Source organism: Arachis hypogaea, chromosome 15, assembly GCF_003086295.3.
Source record: "Arachis hypogaea cultivar Tifrunner chromosome 15, arahy.Tifrunner.gnm2.J5K5, whole genome shotgun sequence".
NCBI classification, from domain to species: Eukaryota; Viridiplantae; Streptophyta; class Magnoliopsida; order Fabales; family Fabaceae; genus Arachis; species Arachis hypogaea.
In genome coordinates, this window is record NC_092050.1 from 158,739,908 (window position 1) to 158,752,775 (window position 12,868).

Here is a 12,868-nt window from a genome sequence, read left to right on the forward strand (position 1 = left end):
CTTTCTTTGTTTCTGGATTGTACAACTTGTATGCTTTTGAGTCTGTGCTATAGCCAATAAAGATACACTTCTCGCCTTTGTCATCTAACTTCTTCCTTAATTGATCTGGTACATGGGCATAAGCGATACACCCAAAGACTCTGAAATGATGGATGGAAGGCCGCTTTCCACTCCAAGCTTCCTCTGGAGTTTTATCACGAACACTCTTTGTTGGACACCTGTTTAAAATATGAACTGCTGTTGCGACTGCTTCTGCCCAAAACTCTTTAGGCATTTGTTTTGACTTGAGCATGCATCTGACCATATCCATGATGGTTCTGTTCTTTCTTTCAGCAACTCCATTTTGTTGAGGAGTGTATCTAGTTGTTAGTTGATGTTGAATCCCGTGTTGCTTAAAGTATTCTGAACATGTAAGATATTCTGTTCTTCTGTCTGTTCTGAGAATTTTGATTTTACAACCACTTTGTTTTTCGACAAACGCTTTGAATGTCTTAAAGACATCACATGCTTCTGATTTCTGCTTCAGAAAATATACCCATGTATATCTACTAAAATCATCAATAAAAGTGACAAAGTACCTGCTACCACCATTACTTGGAACTTCTACAGAACAGAGATCTGAATGCACAATTTCAAGCAATCTTCTAGCTCTCCAAGACTTTCCTGTAGGGAATGGATCTCTGTGCTTCTTTCCCAGTTGACAAATCTCACAAATACAATTGGGAATATGAATCCGTGGTAGACCAGAAACAAGTCCTTTTCTTGACAGGTAGTTTAGGCCAGAAAAATGAAAGTGCCCAAACCGCATATGCCACAGCCAGTTATCATCAAGTATCACAGAACTCATGCAAGAGGGATTAACATGTTGAATTTTTAATGGAAACATTCTGTTTGAAGTCATCTTTGCTTTATCAATGAACCTTCCATTGTTGTCAAATACAGTGCAATATCCACGATAAGTTATCATCTTATATCCCTTCTCAAATAATTGCCCCATACTCAGTAAATTGTAATCAAGTTCAGGAGCATAGAAAACATCAGAAATATAACTCAGAGAACCATCCTTCAATCTAATTGGTATGTGCCCTTTTCCTTCAATAGGGATCTTCGTACTATTACCAAACTTCAATAATAATTTAACGGAATCATCTAATGAAGAAAATAACTCCTTTCTACCAGACATATGGTTACTGCAAGCATTATCCAAGTACCATATATTTTCATCTTCAGCACATGAATTACTTGTAAAAAATAAAGTTTGAGTACCCGGATTATCATCATTATTTTGATGCTGATTTTCTGCAACGTGTGCTTGATTGTTATTCACCACTTTGAATCTGCAATCTGTTGCTTTGTGTCCATACTTTCCACAATGAAAGCAGTTGAAATTGGTTCTTTCTTGATAAAAATTGCCTCGACCTCTTCCTCGGTTGACAGGCCTAAAATTCATTCCACCTCTTCCTTGATTAGGTGGTGTAAAGTTATTGTAACTTCCTTGGTTGTAATTGCCACGACCTCTACCTCTGAAACTTCCTCTGCCTCTACTTTGAAAATTAAAACCACGACCTCGTCCTTCTTGTGTACGGCTTGATTCTGCAATGTTGTTGAAATTCACTCGGCTTTTCAGGGCTTCCTCGGTTGATTTTTCTGACTTCTCCAGTATTCTACTGATGTGGCTTTCCATGGTTCCTTGCAATTCTGCAATTGTCATAGTATCCATATCGTGGGACTCTAGTATCGTAGTCACCACATGGTCATACTTCATCGGCATGGTGCGAAGAATTTTCTCCACTACTTTTCTATCGGGCATATCTTCTCCATAGACTCTCATCTTATTGACAAGATCTGTAACACGAGTAAAATAGTGCTCAACAGTTTCTGAGCTCGACATCTCATACCTTTCATATTCTCTTCTCAAAGACTGTAGCTTTGCTTTCTGAGCTTTATCTACGCCTTTGTATGATAGCTTCAACGTGTTCCATGCTTCCTTTGCACTTTTGGCATTTGCTATTTTGCCAAACACCGTATAATCTACTCCTTGATGAATTTGAGATAGCGCCAATTGATCTCTCCTTTGTTGGGCAGCATCTACTCCTTCTTGCAAACCCGGTTCAATGAAATTCCACAGGTTCTGGGCCTTCAAATGGGTAGACATCAAAGTCTCCCAATAACTATAATCAAGTTTCCCATCTAACTTGGGACCGGACCACACAATATTGAAAGTGTTTGCCATACCGACTCTATGAACAAACAACTATGTGAGAACTCTCCCACACCTCATAAACTCTCAAACACCAGGCGCTGGATTAACCAGCTCTGATACCAAATGTAAATATAATACCCACAACTAAATGGCCCTAGGATCACTCACTCATATAAATGACACTATCATATTTTTCATCTCTCAAACTCACTAACACTCATAAGACAAAGGAGAGAATTTCATAACATACTCATTTCATTATGGAACACACAAAATACACAAGACATATGTGCCTTTATATAGGCAATGCTTCCTACTAAAATAATAATTTATGAATCACAAATCAATTTTGTAATGACCACCATTTTATGAGTTGGCTTCATGAATCTTCTTTCAACTTGTATTCATGTAGTTTCTATCATCTTCTAATTTCAATTCAATTTGATTTTGAATTTTTTCAATGTTGTAGAATGTTGTAGTTGTGCTATTCTTTTGAATGTTCTTCAAAACTCTTCAAGCTTCTAATATGTTAGCTTCTAGCAATATCTAGCCAATTGATGATTATTTGTATTCAACTCAAACTTTGCTTCTTCAATTCTTTAACCATGTTTCATGAAAATTCTAATCTATGCAAGTTGATAGATAGCACAAGAAGTTTGTAGAATCTTGGTGATGAACCATGAACTTTGTAACCACTTTGAATTCAAATTGAATTTTGCCTTTGACTTTTCTAAACTTTTGTTACTTGCATACTTCTTGATTTAATTTTCTAACAATATATGAAAACTGTATTAGAATTTGTGAAGGTTAGGATGAGAAGTTAGAAATATAAAAGGATTTCAATGGTAATATAATAGCGAAAAATATGTGCGAAAAAATAAAGAAAATTTGATAAACATAAAACCAACTTTAAAAAGCTTCCGCTGAGGTGCTTTCAAAATAGAGTTGATTGTGCTTTTTAAAAACACAAACACCTCTTGAAAAAGCTTTGTCAAACTCATCCTAAATAAGCTGCATCATCTTGTATGTTTAGTCATGGAATAAGCTGCATAATCAACATTGCACATGAGAAAAAAAAAATATTTGGGCCTCATTATAGGTCCAATTAACAACAGAATCTGGACCAAATTGATTCGGATTTTAGAACACCCGACCCATAAATGGAAGGCCCAATATAGATCCATTCACCACACAGTCTCCAGCATCTACTCTACGAGAGAGAAAGAGAGAGAGAGAGAGAGAGAGTCAGAGATCGTAGAAGAAGGAAGGAGTGACTGAGAGTGAGTGATCGGAGGAGACCGAAAATGTTTCTGAGGGCGGTGGCTCGGCCGTTAATGGCGAAGGTGAAGCAGACAACGGGGATCGTTGGATTGGACGTGGTGCCGAACGCGAGGGAGGTTCTGATAGGGCTATACAGGAAGACACTGAAGGAGATCCAGGCGGTGCCGGAGGACGAAGGGTACCGTAAGGCGGTGGAGAGTTTCACGAGGCACCGGCTCAAGGTCTGCGAGGAAGAAGAGGATTGGGAGAATATCGAGAAGCGACTCAGTTGTGGCCAGGTCGAGGAGCTCATCGAGGAAGCTCAGGATGAACTCAAGCTCATCGATAAAATGATCGGTAATTGTTGGATTCGTGATTCGCTTGTTGAATTCAATTGATTTGTTCTGTTTGATTGTTTGGATTGTGAGAAATGGAGAATTTGGGAATTTTTATGGGATTGATTTTAAGGGAAGGTCAATGTGTGCTGAGAAATGGGAAATTTTTAGGTCGAATTAGTTGTTTCATTTTAGCGATTAATATTAATATGTGGGATACAATGCATTTTGCGGGGACTGATTTTTGAAGTTTTAACTACATGATCAAATTGTTGTTTGATACTTTGATGTGTGCCTTTGTGGAAAATTGGTGGTTCTTGAAAATGATAATTAAGTCGTGTTGTTTTTATCATATGCTGGTCATACAAGGGTTGTGATGTTTTTTTTTTTTTTTTGTGTTTTCCTGCACCTGTGTGTGTTATATGCTTGTGGAATCGCGTGAATGTTGAGCAAAGGAAGGAAATATGTATATATATTTGAATAAACACGGGGATGTTTTCCTTTGGTTCCACTTTGCTTTTCATTGTTAGCAAAAGTTGGTCTATCAAACCTATAAAATCTTGTGTACTACATAACCTGTGTAGAAGTTAGCAATGGGATAAAAACTATCTGAGGAAGACACTATCAAGTTGGTTCCTGCCTCCGCCTATAACATCCTTGGAGTTTTAGATTTTAGCATGTACTTGTTTATCTGTTTTTCTACATTTAAAGTTCCTTGTGGACCTGGTTCACAGTCATACTCAATTGTTTTTTTTGTCTTTCAAGCCTAATTCTGGATTTTTATCCACTTGGTACACAATAAGTTGAGATAGTTCACACCTTCCTGGGTTTTTACCTGACCCTTGGTGTTTCGAGGTGTTTCATTAGCTCTTGATGAATGTACTGGTGGATAGTTTTTCAGTTCAAGATGCGCTCCTGTCTTTTTGACAAGTTAAATGGACTTGCATCACAATATTTTAGCTGTTAAAGTTTGAGCATTTCAAGTTCTAGTAGTATAGTTTATATAACCTTGAATTTTGATTAGAAGTCACATTGTAGGATCATACCATTTCACCAAAGAATAGTTTGCTTAGGTTTCTTCTTATTGACATTCATTCAAGTGCAGTTGATTTTCTCTTATAAGTTATAACCATGTTTCAACATATGCAGGATAACAATGTATATGCAAATATGATACAATAATACTCCTAAATATGACATTCACTTTGTATGATATAATGACTCACGTAGTTAAACAATACACGTAGAAGTAGCATGTTATCTGCTGCCCATTCTGCACGTGCTTTACCTTTCTTTTTGGATTGAACGATACACATGTAAGGCAACTGTTATATTACGAAATTGATTTAAATAGTCATGTTTATGTTTGGATTTCAGAGTGGGATCCTTGGGGTGTCCCAGATGATCATGAAATTGAGGTGATCGAGAATGATGCACCAGTTCCCAGGCATGTTCCCCTCCACCGACCTCCTCCTCTTCCTCAAGAGTTCCACGACACGCTAGAAGCACTTCAATCCAAGTCAGGAAAGGATAATCCTGCTATCAGCTCTAGTGAATCACCTTCAAAGGCTTGATCTGCAGCCAGGAAGATAAAGAGCTTTTGGTTTCTCAATTCCAATGTATTTTCCCCTTTCTTTTCATCAAATTGTTTCTGCTAGGTAGTTTAAAACCGAACAGGCTCCGCTTTTGTGAGAGAAAACTGTTGGCTTCCTAAATAACCTGAACTTTGAACCTTGAGAAAGAACAAATATTGCTTGTGTCTTTATATGTATCCGTGATTAAAAGTAATTTTAATTTAAGTCTTTTGACACCAAATTCTGCCATTTTCGTGTTCCCTTGACTCTCAACCTTGATAAATGAATACCATCTCGGATTTAAAATGATATATTAAATAATCAATGCATTTCGAATAACTATGGTTTCGTTACAAGTATTTTCTCCCCAAAAAACAAGGAAATAATAAATAAAAGAGAGGAAGGATAATAATGATATTAAACGTTAAAAATCATTGCAAAATATCATTCATCATTTGCGGGTGGTGTTTATGATTTCAAGATACTATCAATACAGTCGTTCCAAGACATGAAAGTTTCTCAGTGGGAACATATGCTATTCAATTTCCAATGTCAATATCAATAAGCGAGTACAAGTATAAAATGATCACAGTTACGGGTTACTTAATGCGCCAAAATAAACAAGCCAAGGAACAGGAGGATCTTCCAAAACAAAGGAAAAGGAGTTAAAGAGATTATCAACAAGGAGTGGTTAGGTGTGAATCACTTTTGTTGTTGATGGTAATCCGGAGATATCAAAGAAATATATGTCGAGCTTCTCTTTCAAAAAAAACAAGCCACCACCACAGACAGACCTGCACCTGTGGGTGAAATGGTTTTTTTTTGTTGGGTCAGATCTGTGGGTGAAATGTTAGATTGTGTCAAAAGTTACTGACCCAGAAGTAAAGATCCCAAGTAGAACACCGTCCAGATGCGCAAGCACCGTCATCGTTTTTTTTGTCGTGAGATGGGCCGGATAGACCGACCCGCCCCGAGAAAAATACCCGAAAACAACCCCAAAATTCAAAAACAGAAATTGCTTTCCCCTCTCCCTCTCTGCGATTCCTGATGCTGCGCTTCCAGAAGGAGAAGATGATGAAGTCCGCCTGAGGAGCACTACTTCTACCAGAGGATCGCCGTTCCAAGTCGCCGTGGAGCTAAGGCCGGCGAGCTACCTCAAACACTTCCTATCATCGGTTAAGCCATCGGACCGCAGCGGAGCTCTCCTCTCGGCGTCTTTGGTCGCTTCCGGCGTGGTTCCTGATCGGTTCCGACTAGGCTCTTCAAGAGCTCCGAGTGCTACGTCGTGCGTGCTGGTGGGTTTGTTTGAGATGATTGATTCTTGGTACTGTGAACCCAGCGGCAAACGCAGCGTTGTTGTGCAATCTTCTCTCCCGGTAACTTCCTCACGGCCGAATTGACTCTCTGTTTGGCCCCCTGTCTCTCTATTCTGGACCTGGCTTTCGGAATTGAGATGATGGTTTGAACCTGCTGGCTGGAGTTGTCTTGTTCTTGGTTGGTTTCAAAATGCTCATTGATTCGGTCCTATTTTACCTCCAAAACCAACTTCACATATAACATGTTCGATGAAATGCTCCATAGAGACATTTCCCATGTAAACTCCCTCATCACCTCATATGTTCGCCGTGGAGACCTTGCCACTGCTTGGACCCTCTTCTGTGACGTGCGACGCACACGCTCTGACCTTGATGCACACACCTTCACCCCTGTCCTTCGTGCGTGCTCTTTGTTACCACTCTCTAAGCGGGGCAAACAAGTCCACACTCACATGATCAAAACCGGTGCAGATATCGGAACTGTCGCAAAAACTGCACTGATGGACATGTATTCGAGATATGGGTATTTGGAACAATCCAAAAGGATCTTTGAAGAGATGGTTCACAGGGATGTTGTTGCTTGGAATGCTTTGCTTTCGAGTTTCTTGAGGCATGATCTTCCCCTTGAAGCACTAAGTGTTCTAAGAGAAATGGGAAAGGAGAATGTTATGCTCAGTGAGTTCACACTTTGTTCCGTGTTGAAATGTTGTGCTTCTTTGAAGGCCTTGGAATTGGGTAGACAGGTTCATGGTTTGGTGGTGTCCATGGGGCGTGATTTGGTTGTGCTGAGCACTGCTCTTATTGATTTTTACTCCAGTGTTGGATGTATTGATGATGCTTTGAAAGTTTTCTATAGTTTGAAGGGTTGGAAAGATGACATGATGTATAACTCTTTGGTTTCTGCATGCATCAGGAATAAGAGGTATGATCAAGGGTTCAAAATTCTGAGCTTGATGAAGCCTAATGTGGTTGGTCTTACCAGTTCTCTGGTTGGCTGCTCTGAGAATCTGGATCTGTGGGTAGGGAAACAGATTCACTGTGTTGCAGTACGTCAAGGTTTCACTTATGAGACTCAACTGTGCAATGCCTTGTTGGACATGTATGCGAAATGTGGGAAAATTTCACATGCTCGTTCATTGTTCAATGGAATTTCTCAGAAGGATGTGATTTCCTGGACATGTATGGTTGATGCATATGGTCGGAGTGGGTGTGGACATGAAGGTGTTGAGCTGTTTGAGCAGATGATGGAGGATGGGAATAAGGTGATTCCGAACTCTGTGACTTTTTTGTCTGTATTGTCGGCTTGTGCTCACTCTGGATTGGTGGAGGAAGGTAAAAAATGCTTCAATTTGTTGAGGGAGAAATATGGTCTTGAACCAGATCCAGAGCATTATGCATGCTTCATAGATATCTTAGGCCGAGCCGGTAACATGGAAGAAGCATGGTCAGCATATCAAAATATGATTGAGCAAGGTACTAAGCCTACTGTAGGAGTATGGATAGCATTGCTGAATGCTTGTAGTCTTAATCAGGATGTTGAAAGAGGTGAATTTGCTGCAAAGCATCTCTTGCAGATGGAGCCTGATAAAGCTAGCCATATTGTGCTTGTATCGAATTTTTATGCAGCCATTGGAAAGTGGGATTGTGTAGATGAGTTGAGAAGCATGATGAGGACAAAAAGGTTGGTCAAGGAAGCTGGCAATAGCTGGATTAATGTTTCAGCCTTCAATCAACATGTCGGGTTGCGATCTGCTTGATGTTTGCTAGCAACGGCCAACACAAAGTTGAGCCCAAGTCTTACTATTAAGTATGGATTGAATATAGTGGCAAGTTGGCAATGTGTCTGCTCTGCATTCTTTATATCATTGGCTAACATCGTCGGCCTTTTGCTCGTGCTTGGTTCTATTCTAGGCTCGACTCTTGGTTGCTAACATCGGTATGCTAAATTTAAGTTTCCCTATTAGCACCTAATGAGACCATGAATATGTCCTGGTCCTGTTTTAGGAAGAGCTTTTTCCTGGTCCTAATTGTTTTCCAGACTCAAACTCTCTTCCTCCCTCAATTTAGTTCAATGAAAATTATTAATTGGTGTTGTATCTGGAATAGTTTGTATCTGGAATAGTATATCATTAGTATGAAAAGAAAAAGGAAAAGTTCTTTAGGGGGATGAAGTGCACAGGCCTCACTCTGCTGTAATTTTCTAATCTTTCTGTGCTCACTTCATTCCACTTTTGAATATGCAACTGAAAAAGCTTCTTTTATCTACTTGTAAAGTAAATAACTTCATGGCCCTGACCTTTTGAATATAATGCTTTGTGTAGACGAGCTCTTCAGTCTTATGCTTAATTTGCAAAGTAAATGACACTCTCTTATACGCATTTGAGGGTGGAATATCTTGGTAGTGATGTTTCTTGGCAGGGGTGCTGTTGTAGTTGGTGTCTTTCATGTTGGGATTGCTGTCTCTGTTTTGTTGTGTTTTTTGTTTTTATGTTTTAGCTTTAGCATTGATGTTGTTGCTAGGCTTTGAGTGTTTGTTTTGGGTGGTTGTTGGGTAATTTTGTATCCATGATGCCTGTTGGGTGATTAAATTGGGTACCTTTCAACTATAATCTTGTCTTTTTTTTCACTGTTATGTACGGAATCTTTTAATCGTTAAACAAGTGGTTGATATTATTATTGTAAATTTAGTTAAAGCATTATGAATCCTGCATGCTGAAAAAGTGTAAAAATATAACAGGTTTGATATTATTGTAAATTTAATATTATTATACATACTATCTGATAGCCAATCACATCCACTATATTAGTTCAAATGCTTGATGAGTGTTTTGTGTCTTATCATGATATTTTAACGGTTTGTAGTAGTTTTATTGAATGAACGGCCTAGAGACTTTGATCATTCGATTCATCTAACCTGCACATTAATTTTGGAAAATCCAATGCCAGTGATATGGTATTTTTAAAAATACAAGCATCTAGACAACAAATTATGGATAACTAGAACCCATCATTTTAAAATTGGATATCATATATTATTACTTTCACTTTTATCTCTTAAAGAGTACTGATAGATTTTTCATTTGATATAATTTCTCTATAAATTGCCTTAAGGATGAATTGATAGATTTTTCATTTCATATAATTTCTCTATAAATTGCTTTAAAGATGAATATCTCACATGTTTAAGTTTGATATGCTGCTTTCTCCAAAGTGTATGTAGCAGATTAGGAAAGAGAATAATATCTTGTGTCGTTACTTATTTTTTTTGTTCTTTTAATTTTGTAGAGGATACCTCAGAAGTCAGAAGAAAGAAAATTGGGTGGAGCCCAGGAGAAAAAGTAGTGACCTGAAGTCCTGAACATAATCATATCATGCCTATTAGAGTTACTTATATCGTTTATTTTTCAATTTTTTACCGTTTTCTTATATGATGATCTTATCTACTTTATTTAATTTTGTGTGGGTTAAGATGATATCACTCTTTTCGACAAGGACTAAGGATCAAATTATGCAATTGAAGCTCTAACTCAGCAGCCTTACTAAGTTGGTGGAAAATTTAACATGAATGAAAATACATACCAGCTTCAAAATTCAACAAAAAATGATTTTTCCAAAGACATCTTAGCCAGTGGTACATCAACATGTCGATCCATGGGAATCAATAACCAACATGAAGATTGTAATTCATATAAAGACCTGCTAATCATGTTTGATTAATTTTGGAATAACTTGTTTGATTATCATTTCCTTTTGATTGATATTGACATTAAGCACACTGGTAATTTTTAATAGCACTGGAAGTGTTAGAACTGAAATTTTTTAGTGTCCAATGCTGAATACATGCAATATTAATTTTAAGTGGTTGAAGTCTTTCTTTTCTCACTTTAAGCAATGTGCTTGATTTGATGTGCATGCATTAAGTGCAGAAATCATTTACTTTTGTATTTTATTACATTACATGTTCAATGTTTTTTTGATTTGATAATTATGAACTGTAATTGTCATTATGTCATTAAAGAAGTGAGATTATAATTCTTGACACAGAATGTCAAAAGTGATAGAAGATTTGGACTGCTCAGTTAGTTTGTTAGCCATAATAAATTCATTTTAAAACTAACTCTGAAATATCCATTATTCAAGGTATTTGCTGCTTTTGTTAATACGACTCTTTAATAAAATATAGGACTAGGAATATATCCAATTTTGAGTAAATGAAATCTACAATATCAGTTACCAAAGTTTATAGTTCGGTGAATAGCTCAAGTGAAATGGCAAAAATGTTGATTTTTATAATTTTTGTCGTAACAAGAAATCTTTTGACATTAAAAAAATTATATTATCTTTTTACTTTTCATTAATTAGTTTAGGTGTTTCATTGTGTAAAAAACTGTAAATGCACATATGTAATGAGAAATTTTAATCAAAGAGAGTAGGTTATTAATCAAGGAGAGTAGGTAATGTAACACTTTAATACTTTTAAATTGAGTTAAGCTTTATTTGGATTATATTTAGTAGCTGATATTCAAAACCTTGCGAAAATTTTCTTTTAAAACAAATGTGAAATATTTATATAAACTAATTTATAGATAAAAATATTGAATAATTAGTTTTTATTAGAATAGTTACTAGTTGAAAAATATAAGTGGATTTGAAAATATTAACATGAAAAACCGGTGTGCTAAACTATGAAGGCACAACAATGACAAGCTTTACTCATACCAAATAAAAAAGGAAACATAATAGTTACAATTGCAATCAGTCAATAAGGATAAAATAAGACACATAGGAAATCCTAATTCTCTTATTTTGTTTAACTATGGCTAAAACAATCGCATATTCTTCCTTCTTAAGATAAACGTTTAATGTTTTTTATCTACGTCCTCGATAGTTTGCTCCCACTAGTGCACCTGTCTTTTCACCTCAATTGTATTGCTTCGTACTGCATCGTTCCTGAAGATGGTACGGAGAGAGGGGTGAGAAACAAAAGTTTCTCAGTAGTTTATCTATATGGTGTCATCGTATCCATCCCCAGCCACTCCAAGTTTTAAAATAAAAACAGTGATGATGCAATGTTGTTCAATTATTATTTTCAAAAGTCTTGATTAGTCGGAGTGGTGTGACTTTTAGATGCTTCTCATTTACTTATGTTATGACATGTGTAATGCATACAAAATGCCTATAGCGTTAAAACATATAAAGGTAACTCATAAACCTTGGTATGATGTTCTCATAGGCCATAAAGCAAGACGAAATAAATAATAAATAAGAGAAGAATAGTAACATTGCCATAGATAAATCAAACAGAATAGATCTGAATAAAATAAAGATCTTAAACAATATCATACATTATACAAAAAGGAACTTTGGAAAAAAGAAGGATCTTTGAATGCAATAATAAACATAATCATAAATTAAAAAAAAAAAATAAAAGAAGAACAATCATGATCACATTTTTCATTGCACTTTTTATTACTTTTTCTCGTAGCTTTTTTGGAAGGTATTGAGTTCAAACCGGTATAAAAGGTGGGAGTCCCCTTCCCTTACCGAAGGTTCTTATCCCAAACGTTTTGGCGATCACCTTCTCTTACCAAAGGATCATATCGATATCTTGTCTTTGGGGGTCACCTTCCCTTACCGAAGGATTATTCTCTCAGTTCAATTTACAATCAAGGTTATTTAGACATACACAAGAAGGGAGTCATGTCAACAAAAATATATTATTATATAAAATTGATGGGATAGTCCCCTTCCCTTACCGAATGTTTTTATCTCAAAGGTTTGCCGATCATCTTCCCTTACCGAACGATCATTTCGATTATCTTGTCTTTGGGGTCACCTTCCCTTACCGAATGATCATTCCCTCAGTTCTTTAATGCACATAAGATTGTTATTATAATGCATAATGCATATGAAGAAAAGAGACATTATATCATGACGTCCGATGCTAACATATATGTTCAAAAACATTTAAGATATGACATATAAAAAATAGCACAAAACTCCCTACCTCAAGTGAAGTTCCGCTAGGTATTCCGATGCAAATAGATGCGGTTTGTTAGTGAAGAGAGACTTGTTTCATGGCTAGACTTTGTGCATACTAGAATGTTTTGTATAGAAAAAGGGAATAGAATGAGAAAGGAAGGATCAAATAGCTCTCAGGTATGTGCAGATTATGTTAGG

At 36.7% G+C, this 12,868-nt stretch overlaps 2 protein-coding genes across 2 annotated transcripts; both read left to right on the forward strand.

Moving 5' to 3' along the window:
• Nucleotides 1-2,985: 2,985 nt before the first annotated feature.
• Nucleotides 2,986-5,621, forward strand: LOC112751869 (probable NADH dehydrogenase [ubiquinone] 1 alpha subcomplex subunit 5, mitochondrial). The gene is made up of 2 exons (XM_025801159.2): nucleotides 2,986-3,820; nucleotides 5,176-5,621. Exons 1-2 carry the CDS (start codon nucleotides 3,508-3,510, stop codon nucleotides 5,370-5,372), a joined length of 510 nt encoding a protein of 169 aa, XP_025656944.1. The 5' UTR covers nucleotides 2,986-3,507; the 3' UTR covers nucleotides 5,373-5,621.
• A 461-nt stretch (nucleotides 5,622-6,082) lies between these two features.
• LOC112751870 (pentatricopeptide repeat-containing protein At5g66500, mitochondrial) lies at nucleotides 6,083-10,503 on the forward strand. Its single transcript, XM_025801160.3, has 2 exons — nucleotides 6,083-8,624; nucleotides 9,974-10,503. Exon 1 carries the CDS (start codon nucleotides 6,931-6,933, stop codon nucleotides 8,443-8,445), a length of 1,515 nt encoding a protein of 504 aa, XP_025656945.1. The 5' UTR covers nucleotides 6,083-6,930; the 3' UTR covers nucleotides 8,446-8,624; nucleotides 9,974-10,503.
• The last annotated feature ends 2,365 nt before the right edge of the window (nucleotides 10,504-12,868 follow it).